This window comes from Nelumbo lutea, chromosome 2 (genome assembly GCF_056320005.1).
Source record: "Nelumbo lutea isolate HS-2025 chromosome 2, American lotus-T2T, whole genome shotgun sequence".
NCBI lineage: Eukaryota > Viridiplantae > Streptophyta > Magnoliopsida > Proteales > Nelumbonaceae > Nelumbo > Nelumbo lutea.
The window spans coordinates 20,527,214-20,547,596 of NC_142685.1; the positions used below are offsets into that span (position 1 = coordinate 20,527,214).

General features: G+C 35.0%; 1 protein-coding gene across 1 annotated transcript; it reads left to right on the forward strand.

The window, feature by feature from the left end:
* Positions 1–216: 216 nt before the first annotated feature.
* LOC148869036 (phosphatidate cytidylyltransferase family protein) lies at positions 217–14,826 on the forward strand. Its single transcript, XM_088969148.1, has 14 exons — positions 217–803; positions 1,163–1,275; positions 3,025–3,231; positions 3,440–3,544; positions 8,069–8,139; positions 8,240–8,320; positions 8,400–8,629; positions 9,694–9,883; positions 9,995–10,060; positions 12,540–12,628; positions 12,726–12,840; positions 13,691–13,742; positions 13,848–13,948; positions 14,267–14,826. The coding sequence occupies exons 1-14, from the start codon at positions 448–450 to the stop codon at positions 14,378–14,380; spliced, it is 1,890 nt and encodes a 629-aa protein (XP_088825274.1). The 5' UTR covers positions 217–447; the 3' UTR covers positions 14,381–14,826.
* The last annotated feature ends 5,557 nt before the right edge of the window (positions 14,827–20,383 follow it).

Here is a 20,383-nt window from a genome sequence, read left to right on the forward strand (position 1 = left end):
GAGCGTTGTAGACCCTTAGTTGGGAGAAGATCCGGACGGAGCCATATGGGTTCACAGTCTACAACATGGTTTTGGGCTTTGAACAACGTAGCAAAAGTTGGTTGGGCCGAGTTTACATTAGGAACTGTTTTATCGCAAGGTTAAAACCACGTAGGCCTCAAATTGACACGTGGCAAAATTATATTTAATATCGGGTGTTTCTGTGACGCTTCGGTACCTTGTTTCGGAATCTGCTCCACAGCTCCACTGCTATATTCATGGGCCTTGATTCCGTGAGTGAGAAACGACCCCAGATTACTCCACGAATTCGTTGGATTGGGATCAGTTGTGGGACCAACCGGTCCTTTTGTTGCAGGGTTCCGGTCCAACGGTTGATCGTTGATTGAAGGATTTCTTCTTTCATTAAAAATAAAATTTTAAAGTCCTGAAGAAGAAAAAAAACGTAAAATGACGGGATCTCAATTCCACCACGCGAAGAAGTCCCAATGCCGACAGAAGCCGCGGGCGCGCCGTTCCTACCGGTCCACCTCCCTAGATCTCACCGTCTCTACTCTACGCGCCTGTATCATTTCCTTGTCTGATTTCTTCTTATTGATTTTTATCTGGTCAGCCATGGCAGCCATGTCTGTGTCGCTCAACAATGGCGAGAGAACAGTTGTTCTTCTTTTCATCTCCTGCGTTCTCTTCTCTCTTCCCCTCTCGCTGTTATACCAAGGGTTTGCTCTTTGTCTCCTCACTCTCGCCGGCGTCTTCGTTGAGGTCTCCGCGGAGAATTCTACCTCCTTGAGTCGATTCAAGACCAGGTAAGGTTTTTCTCTTTGATGCCTCGTAATTTTTTATTTTTTTTCATGAAATTTGTGAAGTTTCTCCTTCTTTTTGTTTGTTCTGGGTTGAATTATCACTTGGTGTTCTTCAGAGTTGTAATTTTTTGCAGCGCGGAGATGAATTCATGGCTCCTTTTTCTCCTTTTCTTTTATTAGTAGGCAAAGTACACCAATTGTTTGAATTTTCATGTAATTGAGTTGCAGTTAGTTATAAGAAATTTGGCATGTAACAGTGGGTTGATCTTCCTGTTTCTCCTTTTATTTTTCTGGATTAACTCAACCTTTGTTGTGTTAGTCCATTCTATGTTATGTTGCAATTTAATACTTTTTCTCTTCAGGCCAGGTGCTTCTTCAGGGATACTACTGGGAGCTGTTACATTGCCTGCCGTCATGTTCTCACGCTTGATTCAGCTATCAAGAGCAGTCGCATCGTATGATGTTGGAACTGAAGGTATATTTTGAAATCAACTAGACCATTGCTGGAACAGTGTACTAAGTACTAGATCATGTAAGAAATCTTTAAAGTGATTGCGTGTGTTTCATATTTAAATTCTAGCTCAATTCTGCCAGTTTGATATTTACATTCCCGACGACAGTTGACAGTTGAATATAAGCTTTCCAATCAATTTTACTCTAGATTTTTGTTTGATCAAGTGATAAGCCCGGGCTGAAAGGATTAATGCGTTGAAACATCTCTGGAGAAGACAATTACCACCCCTCCCCAAATACGCACACACACAACGCAGAGAAAAGTACCGTTTGCTTGCTTTTTTTCCCCATCTTTGGATTTGGAGTATAAGGTGCATTGTCACACAGTTATCTCCGTAAAGAAAGGCCTTAGCCCAATTGTTATGTGGAAGAATGATCTAGGGATTAATGGTACCACAAGAAAGTAAAGAAAAATAAGTGAACACACAAACACAAGAACCTTACATGGTTCAGCAAGATGCCTAAATCTATGGGTGAAGATGATCAAGGAGATTTTACTTGTCAAAAAAGAAAATGATCAAAGAGACTTAGCTATTAAAGCCAAGAGTATAGCAATTCTAAGGAAGACCAGAGAAGCCAAGAACCTGAAAACCGGGATAAAAACTGTGTAGTAGAACCCAAAATTGACAATTGTGGAGCACATAGTGAAAACCTCCCATTGGAGGACTGAAGTTGCTCAGAAAAATACCCATTCTTGTCTAACAAGAAACTCTAATTTAACCTAAAAATCACTAACAGGCATAAACAAGCACACTTTTTTTTTTTTTTTTTTTTTTTTTTTTATATATTTTAACTACCTAAACATGGAGGGAAAGAGAAAAAAATGAGAGTCAGTTCCCAAAATGAAAGCCACTCTCTAAAATGTGTAATGGGTGTGGCTTTTGAGTTCAAGCCATGTTTCAATACCAACTATACGGTGTTGGCTACATAAATCCTGTTTTGCCATTCCACTCTTTAGAAGGCATGTCTTTTGTTAGTTTTATTTTGTTTTTAACCAAAAATCAAGAAGATTTTATTAGTAATCATAAGAGAAGGTAGGGACACCTGTTATGAAGTCTAAAAGCAAACAAGAATGAAATATTTTGTAAAAGAAAATTTTAATATTCACGGAAAAACGTTCAAAAAGTGAGTAAGGTGTTGAGATAGCATTTGTACCCACAGGAACCCATAAAATGTGAGCATTGCAGTTTCAGAAGATTGTCCCATTATGCAATTTCTAAATACCATTCTAAAGTTGCCAAAAAAGTAGACCCAAAGGTTTCTTTTTATATATCAAAGAATTCTGGATACACAAGAATTCAATACAGAATCATATTTCCCACTATAGAAATGTTCTTTTGTAATTCTTTAGAACTTTATAAAAATTCTGTTGTTTTTTTCCTTTGAAATGCACTAAACTACAACAAATGGAACACAACTCCAAAATATCTTAGCCTTCTTGATATCTCGTTGAATTTTATAGGCTGCCATTTACTTCTTCTAAATAGGGAGAAGCCCCAAATGAATTTGGTATAGCTGCATGTAATGAAAAGATGTCTTGCATCTTCTTCATTGCTGTAGCACAAATAACAGATGCTAGGTAGCTTGCAAACCACCCCCTGGTCCAAGTTACCCCCATTCATAGTTTGATGTATTCTTTCTTATCCTTTACTTTTCTTTCTCTCTTGCTTTATCAGTTTTCTATATTTGACAGTACTATTATTTGCTACAGAGGTTGGGTATCTGAATATGCAATACTGGGCTGTATCTGCAAGCTGTTTCAGTGTGCTTGTTTTGCTACACTTAGTTTCACGGCATTCATCCAGCAATACTGGTTCTTCTTGGTTGGGGAGTTTTCAAGATAGAAAATTTGGTATTATTTGCATACCCTTATATGCAACAGTCTGCTGTATGTCTCTTGCTACGAATTCCCATGGTGGTTAGTTCACAAAACTTGTCTTATATATTGGTTAAAATTTCAGAATTAACATGTTATAGAGGAAACAATTAGGCATACTTTTGTACTGAATTCTAAAAGGTTTTGGTTGTTTCCACCTATGGATATATGATTTTCTTTTTGCCTTCCAGTTACGATGCTCACATGATATTTTTTGTTTAGATAATAGAATTTCATCATCCTTTTGTAGGATTTCATGTGGCAATGGAGTTGCTATGGGTACTTTCCCATGGATTGGCTGCAGTGAAGTTAATTCAGCATATTCTTCGTACCTTTCCATCATGTGCTTCAATAGGTACATATCATGTCAGTGACAAGAAAATAGAAATTTTACAACATTTGAGTGCTCTTGTTATGCTACTGCCTGTAATCTCCTAAACTGATGTAGCAACTTCGATTTTTCAGTTTAAACATGCTCTGATTTTGAATTGAATCTAGGATATGTTATTGGAGTATATTTGCATATACTAGGAAAACATGGTTTTCTTTGTATAGCTTGAAATTTGTAGGTTCCCTTCCTAATTCTCATCTTATTAACCATTATATTAGAATTTAAAATGTATGCATCCAGGAAGATATAGGAATGGTCCAAATAGGTGGCAATATGAGGATTGGCTAAGATAAAATGGTTATCTGCAGAGAAGACTAATGACTGTACCAAGAAGTAACTTGGTGCAAATAGAAGGCTCTGAAAAAGCAAGTTTAAGAGTTAAGACTATATATTGATTGAGGTACTAAGAAGTGATCCAAAGATTTTTCAACTTGACCATGTTCAATGGTGGAACAGAATTTTGTGGCCAACCTAGTTATTGAGCTGAGTTGAGAATATTCTGTTAGGCTCTTACCATAGTTTTCAATATGTGGAGGCAAGGCTAGCGATAGGGGGATGCCTTGCCGCCTAGTCACCTAGGTGGGCACCTAGGCGTCGCCTAGACAATGGGATTTTTTTGAATAAAGACCATGAAACCTAGGAGGATTCCCTAGGCTCTAATTTTTTTTTTTATTTTTTTTATAAGAAGAGAGTATCAATTCATTCAAGAGAAAAGTTCAACCAGAGGCTGTACAAAGGAGATACAAGAATAGATTTAAATCAGAAAACCATTGGGAGATACAAACAGACTTTCAAAATTAAAGAGAGAGCTACAAAAAGAACTGTCAACTTTAAACTTAGTCGATGACCAAGAACAGAGCTTCCCCATGATCTTTTGCCACACTTCATCTTCTTGACAGCTTTTGTTTTGAAATATCCTTGAATTTCTTTCTTGCCAGATCACCCATAGCACTGCTCCTGGAATCAGATGCCATAAACATTTTCCTTTCTTTCTTAGGCCTTGTGAATTCCGGCTGTTGACAAAGTAGCCAAAGATTTTGGGCAGCAACTTCTGATTGCAAAAATTCTGAGAATCCTCACCCAGATTTTGTGAGTGAAGCCACAGTGAAGTAACAGGTGATCAACAGACTCCTCATCATTGTTGCACAAGACACACCTTTTACAGTCAATCACCGCACCCCTATTAACCAGATTGTCTCTTGTGGGAATCTTATTTAAATAAGCATTCCAGAAGAAAAAAGATACCTTCGATGGGCTGTGTTTGCACCAGATTAGATGCATGGGAAAAAACATATCTTCTTCTGGACCAGTTTGGTATAGAAAGATTTCACTGTGAATTGACCTTTGCTCTCTGCTAACCAGACCATTTTGTCTGCTGCATTGACATCGATTTGGCTGTTGTACAACCTTTGAAGAAGCCTACCTAATGGTTCAATCTCCCAATCATTCAAAGCCCTTCTGAAAGTAGGATTCCAGATAATCATCCCATTTTGTATAGCATGCAACAACCATCTTTCACTATTAATTGTCTTTAATCTTCATAAAAAACATATAAACTTCATTTAAAAAATCAACATATTCATAAAAGAAACTAGAAGAAAATAAACTTCAGAAAATAGAGGGGCTGAGCTTCTATTTTCAGAATATCAATATGCGTTGATTGGACAAAATTTTGAGTTCTTCCATGCTAGTTCAGGTTTTGATGTCTTCAAGGGTTCAAAATAGTATATTGAACCCTAAAAAATTAGAAAAATAATAAAAATAAACTAGTATTTTAATTCAAACTAAATAATTTAGTTTAACAATGCCTGTTTTGTTATTATAATCTCAAAAATTTAAGAATATAAAAGTACCCAACAACACCGTATAAAAAATATTGAGTGAACCCTCCATGAGTGCCTTATTGCCTGTGTCACTTTACATGTTAAGCTACCTTAGTATTATTACCTGATTATCATAGTTAGGTAGTATATCTTGGAGGCAAGGTTCAAAAAATCGTTACGTATCGGGCCCTTCCCAATACGCCCCTACAGGGGTTGTATCGGGTCAGGGCCTGGTTCAGAGAGTAGCTGGGACTTAAACCGGCCCCTCTGAACCAAAATCAGAAAAAAAAAAGTGGAACTAAAAAAGGGGGCCGATACTGGCCGTATCGATACTTTGAACCTTGCTTGGAGGTAGTCTCTATTTTATATGATAGTGGGTTGTTTTGGTATCATTTGTTGTAGCAATAGCAGACATGCTTTTGCTGGTTTATTTGGTTTTCATTCGATTGCTAGTAGCATGCTTGTGTTTTATTGGATGGTCATAAGAAATTGTTGACTGTGAATTCATCAAAACCAAATCACCCAGACATGCACTTAGTGGGCGATTTGGTTTATCCCTTGACTTATAGAATGTCTGGGTTTTTTTAGAGGCCACAAGAAAGTGTTATGGTTATGTAAACAAATCGCTTGTCACTCCACATGTTAAGCTATCTTTATATTTCTTGATATTCTTAGTAAGGTAGTAGATCTTAGAGTTAGTCTCCATTTTATCATATGATAATGGGCAGTTCATGCATCACTTGAGGTAGCAACAACAAGCATGCACTCATTAGGTAATTTCATCTTTCATTTGATTGATAGTCTGTTTATGTTTTATTGGAGGGTTGCAAACAAATGTTGTGACCATATGGACTAATCTCATTAATCAAAACCAAATTACCTAGCGTGCACTCAAAGGTTATTTGGTTTTAAATTTGATTATTAGCATGTTAATGACTTATTCGAGGGTCACAAGAAAGCGTTGTAACCAAAGTAAACTCATCAAAATCAAATCACCTAGGCACACACTCACTAGGTGTTTTTCTTTTGATTGATAGCAATATAGGGAGGCCATGTGAACACATCACAACACATGTTAGGCTACCTTGGCATTTCTTGATTGTCATAGTAAGGTAGTCGACCTTAGAGGTAGTATTTTATTTCATATGTTAGTGAGTTATTTTTGTATCATTTGGGGTAGGAAAAAGACATGCACTCATTGGGTGATTGGGCTTTTCTATTTGATTGTTAGCATGTCAGTGTTTTATTGTAAGGTTGTAAGAAAGTGTTGTGACCATGTGAACTCATTGAAACCAAATCACACAGGCATGCACTCATTTCGTATTTTGGTTTTTCATTTGATTGATCGCATGTTTGTGTTTCATTGGAGGGTTGCATGAAAGTGTTGTGGTCGTGTGGATTTTGTTCAACATGTTAGGCTACCTTGGTATTTCTAAATTGTCGTAGTAAGATCATAGACCCTAGAGGCAATCTCTATTTTTTCATATATTAGTCGGTTGTTAGTGTGTTATTTGGGGTAGCATGTCTATGTTTGGTTAATAGCATTGGATGATTTGGTTTTTCGTTTGGTTAATAGCATGTCAATGTTTTATTAGAGGGTCACAAGTAAGTGTTGTGGCTATGTGAACACATCGACACCAAATAACCTATGCAAGCACTCATTGGGTGATTTGGTTTTTCACTTCTCCACATGTTAAGCTATCTTTGTATTTCTTGATTGCCAGAGTAAGGCAGTGAACCTTAGAGGCATAGTTTTCAAGGTTTCAAGGTGAGGCTAGATAATCATTTTTTTAATAAAACCCATCTTTCACTATTAATTGTTGCCTAGGTATGGGTTTTTTGAATAAGAATCATGAATCCTAGGGTACTTAGGTTCCATTAGCAAGCAACAAATCTTTCGCTATTAATTGTCTATAATCTTCATAAAAAATTTATAAGCTTCATTTGAAATATAGAAAAATCAGCATATTCAAGAAAAAAAACAGAAGAAAATAAATTTCAGAAAATATAGGGGTTGAGCCTCTGTTTTTTGTCTTAGGAAAAGAAGAAAAGAGAAGACAGGGTGAAAGAAGTAATCAATATGTATTAATTGGATAAACTTTTAAGTTCTTCTATGCTTATCAGTTCAAGTTTTGGGGTTTTCGAGGATTCAAAGGCTGTATACATGTTAATTGAACCCAACAAATGAGAAAAATAATAAAAAGAAACTAACATTGTAACGTAAACTGAATAATAGAGCGAGGTGTCCCTCCATGAGTGCCTTATCACCTAGGCATCTGCTTAGGCATTGCATTGACAACTATGTTTCTTACTAAAGAAAATATGCAATGGACTAGGTGATAGTACTGAGAAATGACAATTAGTTTAAACACTAGATATTAAAGCATGATACAGTCATATTAAATGGCCTATTTATACCCATATCTGTTGCAAAAATCTTAGGAAATAATAGACTTATATCCTGTATCCATGTCTGTGTCAGTATCCATATCTGGATATCTTAATTCATTATTACATGTGGCTTAATCTCTAGCTGCAAAGTTATGTACCACTGTTGTTTGTTAGTCTTTTCATGAAGATGCACTTTCAATTGGTTTTTTGAGTCAAGATGCCTCTTGTTGTCAGTTGTTACCTGACCAAGTAGATATTCATTTTCTCATCTCAGGTGAGGCACTACTTGTCAGTGCGGGCCTTGCTCTCTATTTTGGCGACGTGTTAGCATACACTTTTGGGAAGGTTAGTGATGATCATTTTCTGGATGGTTTGGGTGGTTTTGTTCACCTGCATTTGTGGCAAATTTAATAGATTTTCATTGGAAATATCCTTATTTTGACAGATCATTGCTTATTCAATATCTTCAAGGTTACTTTCTTTGCAATTTGGAAGCAAAAGAAGTGAAATAGGTACCATAATACAGGTACAATTCTGTAAGAGAAGACAATGATAATGGGTGCAGTAAGTGAAATTAATTAGTAATGGCATTCTCTTCCATGCAGGGAGTACTGTTTGGTCTTCTCCTTTTTCCTATACTTTACAAATTTATTCTCCAAATTTGGGCACATTTTATAAGTATAGACTACACTGAAGCTTGTACAGCTGATGAAAGGACATCCAAGGGGATTGGGAGATCTCTTCTTTTCTATGCTTCTCTGGCAGTAACCTTGGTTGTGATTGTTCCTACGTGGATGCAATTTGTTCAGGATTTTCATGTGCATCCGTTGTCATGGTATGAGTTACTTCAAAATTTACTTTGAATGGGCATGTATATTATTTACTTGTAGTTGATTATATTCTTTTAAGTTTGATATTTCAATTGTTTGACATGCTTTAGTACTAAGTTTTACTTTTTAATTTTTTTAAAAAGTAAAACATAAACTTCATTCCATAAGAGATCAAATACAACACTTAAGAGCCGATGCTATCAGAACCAGAGCTAACAAGCTCAACTAACCAATCAAGACAATTACCACAACAGTGCCTAGTCTTAATGTTATTTTCTCTTTTGTTTATCAATATTTTAAATTGGGTAGTCAAGCAAAACAGATGAACTTATCATGTACATAAGTGGCATTTGATCTTTCTGGACACGATGTTCTTGTTTAGTTTCACACATTGTTTTAACTTAGGATCTTTCTGGACTTGCTATATTATTATTTGTTTCATAACTGATGGTGCTGGGAGGGACCATTGCTTGGTGCAATGGTAAAACCTTGGGCTGACAAATGAGAGAACACGGGTTCAAGTCTGAGAGTTATCACTTTGTGCTAGGTCTATATCCAGGACCAGAATTGGGTAATAACCATTTTTACTGATGGTGCTGAAAAGGACAAAAGCAGGCTTTATAGATGCATGTTATATTGGTCTATCTTCTGACTGATCATAGGTGTAATATAGGCCATGCTGGGCCTGCATGGCACAGTTTTGTCATGCTGCCTGCACTGCACTGTAGTGGGCCATGCCAGCATGACCCAATAAATTAGGGAGGGGTCCAGCACAGGCTCAGGCCCGTCAACTGGCACAAATTTTTTGTAAAGGAAAAAAACAAAATAATACATATTTATATATTATATATATGGGCCATGCTGGCCCATGGGCACTCCGGCCCATTTTACACCCATATGACTGATCCTTGAGTTGACAGCTGGTGTTTTAAAGATTTTTTTTTTCTTTTTGCTATATATTTTACCCAATGCTTTAGTATCCAGTCAATCCTTTTTCTTGGTTTCAGCAACTAATTTTGCTTTTTTTTTTGTTTTTCTTTTTGTTTTTGCTTCTCATGAATTTTGCCAGGGTCTTTACTTTTGTGTTCATGGAGCCATTTAAAAGGTTAGCATTATGTATCTACTGGATAGGTGTTATATGCCTTTCGGTGGTTCGGTTCTACAATATCTCAAAGAACAGCAAGATTGAGAGAGTTCTTCTTCGGAAGTATTACCATATGGTGGCTGTTTTAATGTTTGTTCCTGCTATCATTTTTGAGGTGATTTACATATATAGTTTATATATTTTATTTTGTGATTCTAACAAGATACAATTACTAGTATTTTTCTATGATTTTTCTATTTGATTATACTTTTTTTTTTTGTTGCAGCCCAACTTTCTTGACCTAGCATTTGGTGTGGCTTTGGCTGTTTTTTTGGCATTAGAAATTGTTCGTGTAAGTGCCTTAGTTTTTTTCCAGAAAATTACGTACTGTAGATGCAGTTACATTAAGATATCATGTAATTTCTGCTCACTCGTGGATTTATATTTGCAGTACTTGCATATGTGTCATCATGGAGTCTTCTATAAGGATTGTTGTGGTGAAAACCATATGGTTCCATTGATGTCAAGAATGTTTTTGCTCAGCAGTTCATTCTCCTATAAATGCATTTACACCTTTTGTCATGTGTCAGTTGGAACTGTAAAGGGTTATGATTCTTTAGTTACTATTGTAAGAAATGGATTTAGCAATATATGAAGATAACAATAAAACTTCCTGGATCCCTAGTGTTACCTTCGGGTTTTTTCTCTATTGTTACCTTGGCCCAATGGCTTAAATCTTCGGATTTTTTCTCTAATGTTACCTTGGATGATTTGCTGAGAAGTTGGAAAGAATTAGCTAATTCTGCCCAGGTTAAAAGGACTATAAGTCCTTCCTAGATCCCTCCCCCTACTGGCTTTATAAAACTGAACTTCGATGGTAGTAGTAGAGGGAATCCAGGACAATCAAGTATTGGGGGAGTCTTTAGGAATGAGGATGGGAATGTTTCAGCAATTTTCTCATGCCCAATAGGTTAAGGCAACTCTCTCAGAGCTGAGGTTTATGCTGCATTGGAAGGAACCCAAAGAGCAAAAGAAATGAAGTAATGAACATAAGGAGGCTTATAATTGAGGGTGATTCGGAGGTGGTAGTGGTTGGCTAAAAGAGGACAAGGATGGTATGTGGAGTTACAGAAACGAAAGGAAAAGATTCAAGTGGCTGGTCAAGGACATTGAGATAAAGTACAACTGGGTGAAGAGATCTGTTAACTCATTTGCAGATGGGTTAGCCAAGCAAGGGGTGCTTAGGGATTCTTTGTTCTGGGCTCATTTTTAGTTCTGTTTTGCTGTTTTTTCTTTTGGGCCTCCTGCCTCTTTGGGGGGAGTTAGATAATTTATCTCCCCTGTTGTACTTAAATTCTTTGATGATTAATGAAAGTTTCTAGCTATTGATCAAAAAGAGAAAAAAGATAACAATAAAACTAGCTTTCTAAATGAGTGTTGTGGCCAGTAAATTTCTTACCTTGTTAGAATAGTGGCATGGCTTATACTTAACATAAGGTTAGCATCTTTAGGGCTGAGAACTTCCTTGAACAGCCTTACAAAGTCTATGTGGGGTTCTGTCATTTTTTGTGCATTTTCTTCCTAATCTCAAGGACATCATTAGTGAGGATGGTAGAGGCTGGATGTACTTCAATGGGAATGACTCTAGAGATATTTATCATAGTATGATTTAATCATTTAATACAAAATTCCATCCTGTTCATCATCATCTTCATCATCTAAACCTTGCCCCAACTATATGGAGTTCGCTACATGAATCCTGTTTCCCCATTCTGTTTGGTCTAGTGCCATATCTATTGTTAAGTGATGAGCACTTAAATTGTTTCTTACTACAACACATGTCCTTTTGGTCCGTCCCTGGCCCTTTTATTTCCTTCAACTTGCAACAATTTGCTGCTTCTTATGCTTTTGGTGATTAGTGGATTGATTTTTTCCTTTGTGAAATTATGAGTTGAGGAGTTGATGGGTGGAGCTAAGTGGTCCATTTTTAGTTTTTCAATCTCTAGAAGACAAATTGCTTAGTTTTTTTTTTTTTTTTTTTTTTTTTTTTAATTATGTCCAAGGATTGTTATAAGTTTGTATTGTGAAGAGAACTTAGAAATAGCAATTTAAACAAGAACAACAAGAGAACACAAGATTTATGTGGTTTGGCATATTGATCCTATGTCCACAGAAGATTCCTGCAAAACTTATCACTATTTTTAATCAACTATAACAACCTTATGAGAATGCTACTATTTATATCATCAGGTTAGAGTTTCTTTTTGGTATCCTAATTAGGTTACAATTGAAACTGAAATGTTTTCAATACTATGGGAATTGTATGGGCATATTTAGTATAGTATCTGCCCTCCCCCCTCCATTGCTGGTGCTGTTTCCTTCTCTTTCTTAATACAAGACATTTTTTTTTTATGAATAACTGTTAACTTCATTGAATTTAAAAGTGTACAAGAGAAGGTGGGTGAGAGACAAGCCCTCTTATCTCTCCCCTTTAATTTTAATTAAAAATTACATCTGTGCCCAGAATGTTAGATTTCTCCCAACCCCTTGCTTGGCTAGTGCATCAGCCATCAAATTAGCTGTTCTTTTCACCCAGAGTATTCTCAGTTCCATGTCCTTTGTGATTCATCTGAATTTTTTCTTCTCATTGTTGTATTTCCACATCCTACTTTCCTCATCAAGTAGCCAAGCGGCCCAAGCCACCACCAATTTGGAATCCCCTTCAATGATTAGCTTTCTAACATTCATGGTTTTAGCCCTTTCTTAATACAAGACATTCATTATCAGCTTGTAGTATGTGCATATTAAACAACCAAAACTTCTATAAGCAGGTATGGAAAATTTGGCCTCTATGGAGAACTGTACATCATTTCATGAATGCATTTACAGATCATCGCGACTCAGATCTTCTTATTGTCAGGCAAGGAACCCCTTCCCTTGATTATACAAAGTGTACTTGATATTTGTTTACAAGATTTCTTCTCCAGTTCTTTTCTGATACTGTTTATTCTTTTCAGCCATTTTTCATTATTACTGGGATGTGCACTTCCTAAGTGGATGTCTACTGGATTCAATGATCGACCACTTGCTCCTTTAGCTGGGATTTTGAGCCTTGGAATTGGTGATACAATGGTGAGTGTTATTCTGTTACTCATATTAGTCTATCCCCTTCTGAGGTGTATATTTATTCATGAATAGATGATTATAACCATTTGATCCTTGTTGCAAGGAATAAATCAAACTATCCATTTTTGTAGTCAAATGTTGAGGTGTCTTGGTCATTATATTTTGACCTTGTTTCTTATCTGGTAGATAGAGTTTCTTGTTTTATGTTTCTTTGTATTGGGTTTAAAATATAAGATATTCAAGTTTGATCAGTATTACCTGGATGCCTCCAAGTTTAGATTAAATTCAGCTTAACTCAATTAGGTCCTAATCTAATTAAAGTATTAAACTATAGATTTTCTAGTCTAAATCTCCTATTGAGTATTGATACCAATTTGTTGATGCTTTGATTCAAAATTGGGGTTTGAAAATAATCTAGGAGTGTGGCTTTACAACCATCAGGAATTTCACTTTGTATCCTGAGTGCTGGTTGGCCATATTATCGAAGTAATTGGGTCTGGAATACCTTCTCGTTGTCCTTGCCTCTCTCTTTGACCAACAACCTAAAAGTAATTTCACGTGGAAGTCCTCCCCCATCAAACATAGCCTTATTGGTACCCACCAGAATAAAAAAAAAAAAAAGAAAAAAAAGTGCTTTGGCTGCCAAGATTGTTGATACAGATGGTAGCCTAAGAAGATATTGAGGTTTTGATTTCATGGAAACTGACAGGCTTGTGAATTTTTTGATGCACTTGATAGTTTCTTATGTTTTTTTTCATGAGCAATGTTTCTTTTCATCCATAAGGGTGTACATCTCATGGCAATTTCATGTTTTGTAATTGAACTGCAATGACAATGGGTTTGGACTTGTGCTCAGGCATCTGTGGTTGGCCACAAGTATGGTGTCCTCAGGTGGAGCAAAACTGGCAGTAAGTACTGTTTCTTTGTCAATGTTATTTGGTAACTTGATAAGATCATGTCTGTGTTTACTCTTAGGGGTACTAAATTGTGCATAAACTACTTCCTCTTGCTAGGGAAAACTGTTGAAGGTACTGCAGCTGGTATAACATCTGTACTTGCAGCTTGCTCAGTTCTCCTTCCTCTTCTAGCATCAACCAGCTATATACTCTCCCAGGTTTTTGTCTCACATAAATCACAACCTTCTTTTATATTCATTATTCTGGTTAGCTCTAGTTCAGTCAATTGCCTTGCTACATGGCTTGTGTAGTAGTGCTCAAATAGAAACCCAAAAATATCCATCAAAAAAAAAAAAAAAAAAGAAAAGAAAACCCCAAAATGTGAAATGCATTGACTGGTTGAATCACTCTCAATCAAGAGTGACTTAGCTGAGTCAATGCTTGTTACTGATTAATGCCTCCAACCTTAGAGGCCATCCTTTTCATCTTGTTTTCCGCTAAGTGGTTTTTTTTTCCTTTTTTTTTTTTTTATGCAGCACTGGATCTCCTTGCTCCTAGCAGTCACAGTAAGTGGTTTGTTGGAGGCCTATACAGCACAGCTTGACAATGCTTTCATTCCTCTTGTTTTCTACAGCCTTCTTTGTCTATGAGCATTGTCCCACTGACCTAAATCCAACATACAAAATTTTCAGTAGGCAACATCGAAAATTTAGAGGAAGTTCCAGCACTCTTGTGCTTTCTTGGGCACCATTTTTGCATATATAAGTTTGATTACCCAGTTCGTGACATATTCTGATAACGAGAATACATCCTGTACTGCAAACAGGTAAATTTTCCACTGAGAACATGTGGAATTCTAGTTAGTCACCATACACCCAATTCAATTGTTCAGCCAGTAATAACAGTCTTGACACCCATATCATGCCCCATTAGGAGGGGATTTATATATATTGTAGTGGAGTAGCTAGTTTCTGGATTTTTTATTTAAACCGAGTTCCTCTTTTAGGCGGAAGTGTACCATAATCAATTCTTGTACAGTTTTATTTTCGTGGAAACATTTAAAGGAAAAAAGAAAGGTACAGTTTTGTTTCTCTTAGATACTGTGCAATATAATATAATTTGAGCTCATCGTTACGTGATTTTCTTTTCCTGTCAATCAAAACGGTTTTTCTTAATTCAAAGTTGAAGCACCTCTTTATATTAAACTAGTTGTGGTAGGCAAGCTGGTACCATATTCTGAATCCAATTTGAAAGTTATACTGGCATGAATTATAGGTGCATTTAGCGCAGTTCAGGGTTCCTAAACTGAAAGCTGTCCACTGGTTGCATTGTGACAGCGTTGAGACGGTTCAAGCTTTGGTTGGTAGCTGTCGGACGTGAGCTCAACTCTATATAGAATCAAGATTAGCTCCCGAACTAATCTTGATTGTCCAATGGTTGCATTTTTGTTTCACGTAGATTGTCGGTTTAACTAGATGACTGGTTCAAAAAGAAATGGAAATTCTGGAAAAAGAAAAGCAGTCTGTCAGATGACATCTCTAGATAAATGTACCTGTTGTAAAAAACTAATTACATATACTTTATAAGATGGGCCAAAACAACACAAATGGGCCATTTATATACATCTGTTGGGAAAATATTTAAGGCCATTTAAAATGGCCATTAAATTGTTTGTAATCCCATTTTCTCTTTTTTTCCTCCCTCTCGTCAATCTCTTGGCCAAATGAACCACGGAGGCGGCGGCAGCTCCTCATCTCTCTCCTCTCCTCACTGAATAAGAGAGGTTGAGGGAGACATCAAAGTTCAAAGTATCGATACGTATCGTGTTAGTGGCTTACCGATACACCCTTTCAGGGGTTGTATTGGATCAGCCACCAGTTTAGAGGATAGCTGGGATTGTATTAGTAGGGCGTATTGGCCTGTGTTGATACTTTGAACTTTGGGAGCCATTCCTCTTCTCTCACCCTCTTTCTCTTCATCCTCTCTTTCTTGTGTTTACGAATGGGCCAAAAGATGAAAAGTTGAAAAGGAAATGATAAGGAAAAATCAATTTTGATTAACTACAAGGGGAACATCTAAGCTGATAGAGAAATGTTTTAGTGGTTTTATAAAAAATGAAAGGGACAAACCACTTAAAATGCAGATTTCGTTGTTGCCTTTACCAAGGTAGAAGAGAAGAAGGAATATGGCATATTTTAAAAATTCAATGAACAGTTAAGGACATTTTTGTCTTTTACATTTTATATGTTAGGCTTAACCTTTGAAATATAGGGTATATAAGTAATTATCCCTTTTTTATTTTCAAAACCTACTTTTCCCTTTATCATTAAAAATCAGAGAAAAAATCAAATAAATAAATAAACAACCAAAATTGGAAAAAAAAACTGAAATCCAATAGTCCCAGTAATCCAGCTTTACAATTTGATAAAGAAGGAAAACTAAAAGTCTAAAATTCAAACTAATGGGAACAAGAGAGATAAAGTCTTGAAACAAGCCGAGATGAGAAAACTCCTTTTAATCGATCTATATATCACCATTGACATCGGCCTCACGAATCATCTTATCAACCTCATCATCTGTGAGCTTTTACCAAGGTTAGTCGTTAAATGGTAGAACTTACATGGTGTTTGGAAGCGTGGGCGCTTTTGAGACCGATTTTCAAGAAAAAATGTTCATGCTTTCAAGACCCGTTTTTTATAAAAAAAAAAACGTTTCTATCATGCAGTTAGTGAGCAACACTATGATGTTTGGTAAGTGCCGTTTTTCATGTGTGTGCTGACAGGTAGGCACCACATAGGATACACATCAGTCAACCGTTGAGGGAAACGGTTCACCAGTGCATGAAACACCAAATTTGGCTTTTCATGCATCGGTGGGGTTCCGATTTTCAAAACATGCCCAATTTTTCAATAATCGGCTGAATCAAACAATGAGATAGATACATGGGCATTTGTTGAAATGCCTATGTGAATCCGACGTAACACCATTTTTTTGAAAACCAGCCACAGTTCCAAACATCCCCTTAATCTTGCAGAAATGAAACCAATTTAGTCTTTGTCGAACACCCTGTAAGCATTATTGACAGGGGCAGAGCTACGTTTATTTCAGTGGGGTCAATTGACCCCACTCAAATTCAAAAAAAAAGTTCATATATTATTTTAGGCTTTTTCAGCCCACTTTTCCATCTTCACCCCAATCAAATTAAATGAAAATATAAGTGTGGGATCAACTTTTCCATATTGACAGAAATATAAGTGTGGGATCAACTTTTCCATATTGACAGAAATATAAGTGTGGGATCAATTAGGCATGTTATTTGGACTTAAGATTAATTGAGTTTTAGACTACATAAACTCACTAGTGAATGATTCCATACAAAGTACGGGGAAAAAATTTACATTATGGAATCAATAATGTCAAATTTATATTTATTAATATTTTAAATAATTATTAAAATTTCAAGAAATACTTAATTTAAAAAATAACTTTTCAATAATTATTAGAATATGGATAGTTTTCTTTTGTTATGATACATAAAAGGTTAATGATTAACTGAGATTGATAGAATATAGGCAGAAGTGGTTGTGGATAGCCACTTTTGCATTTTTCGGGATAGTTTTTTCCTAAAAAAAACACTTATTTAATAAGAACTTAAAATAAGCTAGCCCAGGGTTACTTATTTTTTAAGCACTTAATTTCAAAATATGCACTTATTTTGGGCTTTTTTTGCCAAACATGAATAAGTACTTATCTTCTGCTTATTATGTGGTTTCACCACTTATTTTAAGTGTTTATTTGAGTGCTTAAAATAAGTGATCTCAAACAGGATTCTAGTTGTAAATCCCTTAACCTCCTGGGTTTTCTAAAAAGGTCTTGAACCTCCCCTCAACTTTGATCTACTCTTAGGCCTCCCCCTCTATTACTTTACTATTAGAAATCTAACAACATCCACTAAAGTCGTGGATTTAAACATATTATTATAAGGTTAATTTTGCCCTTGTGTAAAATCATGAAGTGTTTTATGACTGAAATACCCTTAAACCTTTAATACCCTTAATTATTTAACCAAAACAATGCAATACCCTTAAACCTCTCTTTACCCAAAAATGGGTTTGTTTATGCTTTTAAAAAATATGAAATACTAAAACATATTTATCATATTAAAAATTTAACAATAAAATTGGAATTAGGAAAAATCTACTAGCTTGACAAGAGGAATTAGTATGGGCATAATAGACACTTAATGCCTTTGCCCACTTAATAATGGAAGGGATCTATAAGTCCCTTTATCCTCAAAAGTGGAGAGGATTACAAAAAACTTAGGAGTGGTTTAAGGGATTTACCCTAAAGGAAATGACCTCTTCATTTGGGTCGAGATCTTCTACAAATGCGGAGGACTATACAACAAATGAAAAACCGTATATATGTTATTAATACAAGGGCATGTGTAATGCACATGTAAGTAAAGGGTAAAAATATAAGTTAACATTGTATAATCAAGTAAAGGGTAAAGATACCAAACCAAGGCAATTATCCACTTTATATAATGATGTGTAATGTACACATGCTTTGCATGTGGCAGTTCTAAATGATGATAATGATAGTAATAATGTATCCCAAATTTTCTATAAACTTTAAGTATTTTTTTATTAATTAGATGTAGATTGTAAAATCCAAATCTAATTACATAAATAGTTCATCCAAATATGTGATAATCGAATCGAATTGTGAAGTTTCAAGTATCATTGACAGGCCTACCTATTTGCTTAGACTTTTATTTTTTTTTGTAATTCTTTATCTTTTTGGTATATCTTTTTTTTTGTTCATTTACCAAAAAAATATATAAGATTTAAATGGGGGAATTGAATGAGGTGAAAAATAGAAGTTCAATTTATAATTTAAAACCTTACAATTAAAAAGGGACTAAATTCAAAAAATAGTATTTTAGTAAAAACTAATGTTCCAAAATCTTATTCATATTTTTAATGGTAGTATAAATATAAAATTATAGATGTATTCAATTTTCTATAATTTTTTTTGTATTTCTATGTGTAAAAATAATAATGATATGTCACACTTACATTTTGTTTAATATGATAAATATATGATATTATACATGCGTCTAAATATTTTTTTGTAAAATTTATGTATTTTTATATTTTATTAAGCTTTATTATTTATTTATGACATTAAAAATGCATTTGACCCAAAAGTTGAACTATTGATCTTTGTTAAATAGTAAAACAATTTCATTTTTTGTCCATTCTAAATTATGAATTTCATTTTCATTATTAATAATAATAATTCTTGTTTTTTACACTTATTTTTTAGTTTGATTAATAAAAATATCATAAATGTGTATAATTTTTCTACATTTTTTGTAATTTTTTATATTTATTTTTATTTAAAAAAAAATTATTATCTAACTATGACTTCATAGGTTGATCCTTTTGATTTGGATGGTTGAATTTTTTAGCCACCACTTGGATAAATAATGGTTTTGTTTTGGAGTTATTTTTAAAATATATGGGTTTATATTGTTAAAAATGTTGATATAGATCTAATTAGTAGAATTTATTAGTGGAAAATAAATTAAATATAGGATTTAATAAGAGAAAATGGGAGTTAATATCTTAATTATAAGACTTAATGAAAAGAGATTCAATGAGGTGAAAAGTAATAATTGAAATTACATTTTCAACCTTTACAATTAGAGATGGACTAAATACACAAACATGGGCATTTTAATAGTCATTAAACCCGGCATTAAAGTTGTAATAAAAATAACTTGTATACCCTTTCTCAAACAAAGTAATATAGGGTAATTTTAATCCAAAAAAAAATTTCCCTCTACATCTACACTTATAGATATATTAGACCTGACAATTGGGTTGGATGGGTCGGGTTAGGGTTAGGGTTGACCCACAAGTCAATTCAGGTCATTCTCAAATTCAAGTAGCTAAATATAGATCCTAACCTTATTTTTTCGGGTTGGGTTGGGTCAGATTTGCAAGTTAGGTCAACTTTTTGCCTAGTCTAAGAAATATATTAAGATATGGGATAATTAATTATATCTTTTTCCTCTTCTTTTCCCCATTGGTCCCACTACAATGCGCCATACTGTCTGCTGGATCCTCTTCTCTCCCTCTTCCTCCTCCTTTCTTCCTCTTTTGTTCCCTGCAAGTTTGACTGGTTTGACTATTAAAAGGCAATGGGAAAATATCAATTTTGATTAATTTTTACATGGGGCACACCTAAGAAACTAGATAATGGAAAAAAATAAGGGCAAACAGCGCGAACAAAGAATATTTGGACCAAGTGGTGTTTGCAATGATGAATAAGAAAGAAGACAAAAAGAAGAAATAGAGAAAGAAATGTCTATTGCAGCTCTAAAACACTACCATTGTTTCTCAGTGGTGTGTGCAGTGGCAAAGAGGAGAGGAAGAGAAAAAGAAGAAAGACAGAAAAAAGGAAAAGAAAAAAAGAAGAAAATAGAAATAATGACATGCTTTAAAAATGTAATGAACAGTTAAGGATGCTTTATTCCTTTAAGCTTTATTTGTTAGGTTGTTTGGCTGGTTGATAAGGTCTCTTCTTGGTTGTAGGGAGATTTGGGATTGAATCTGCCCTTGTTGTGTAGCCCCATGGATCCA

Bases quoted from the DNA above. Each gene is read 5' to 3' on its own strand.
- LOC148869036 (XM_088969148.1), top strand. From the start codon at position 448: ATGACGGGATCTCAATTCCACCACGCGAAGAAGTCCCAATGCCGACAG. The intron at 8,321-8,399 runs GTACAATTCTGT...TCTTCCATGCAG, and splicing joins AAATAGGTACCATAATACAG to GGAGTACTGTTTGGTCTTCT. The intron at 13,743-13,847 runs GTAAGTACTGTT...TCCTCTTGCTAG, and splicing joins CAGGTGGAGCAAAACTGGCA to GGAAAACTGTTGAAGGTACT.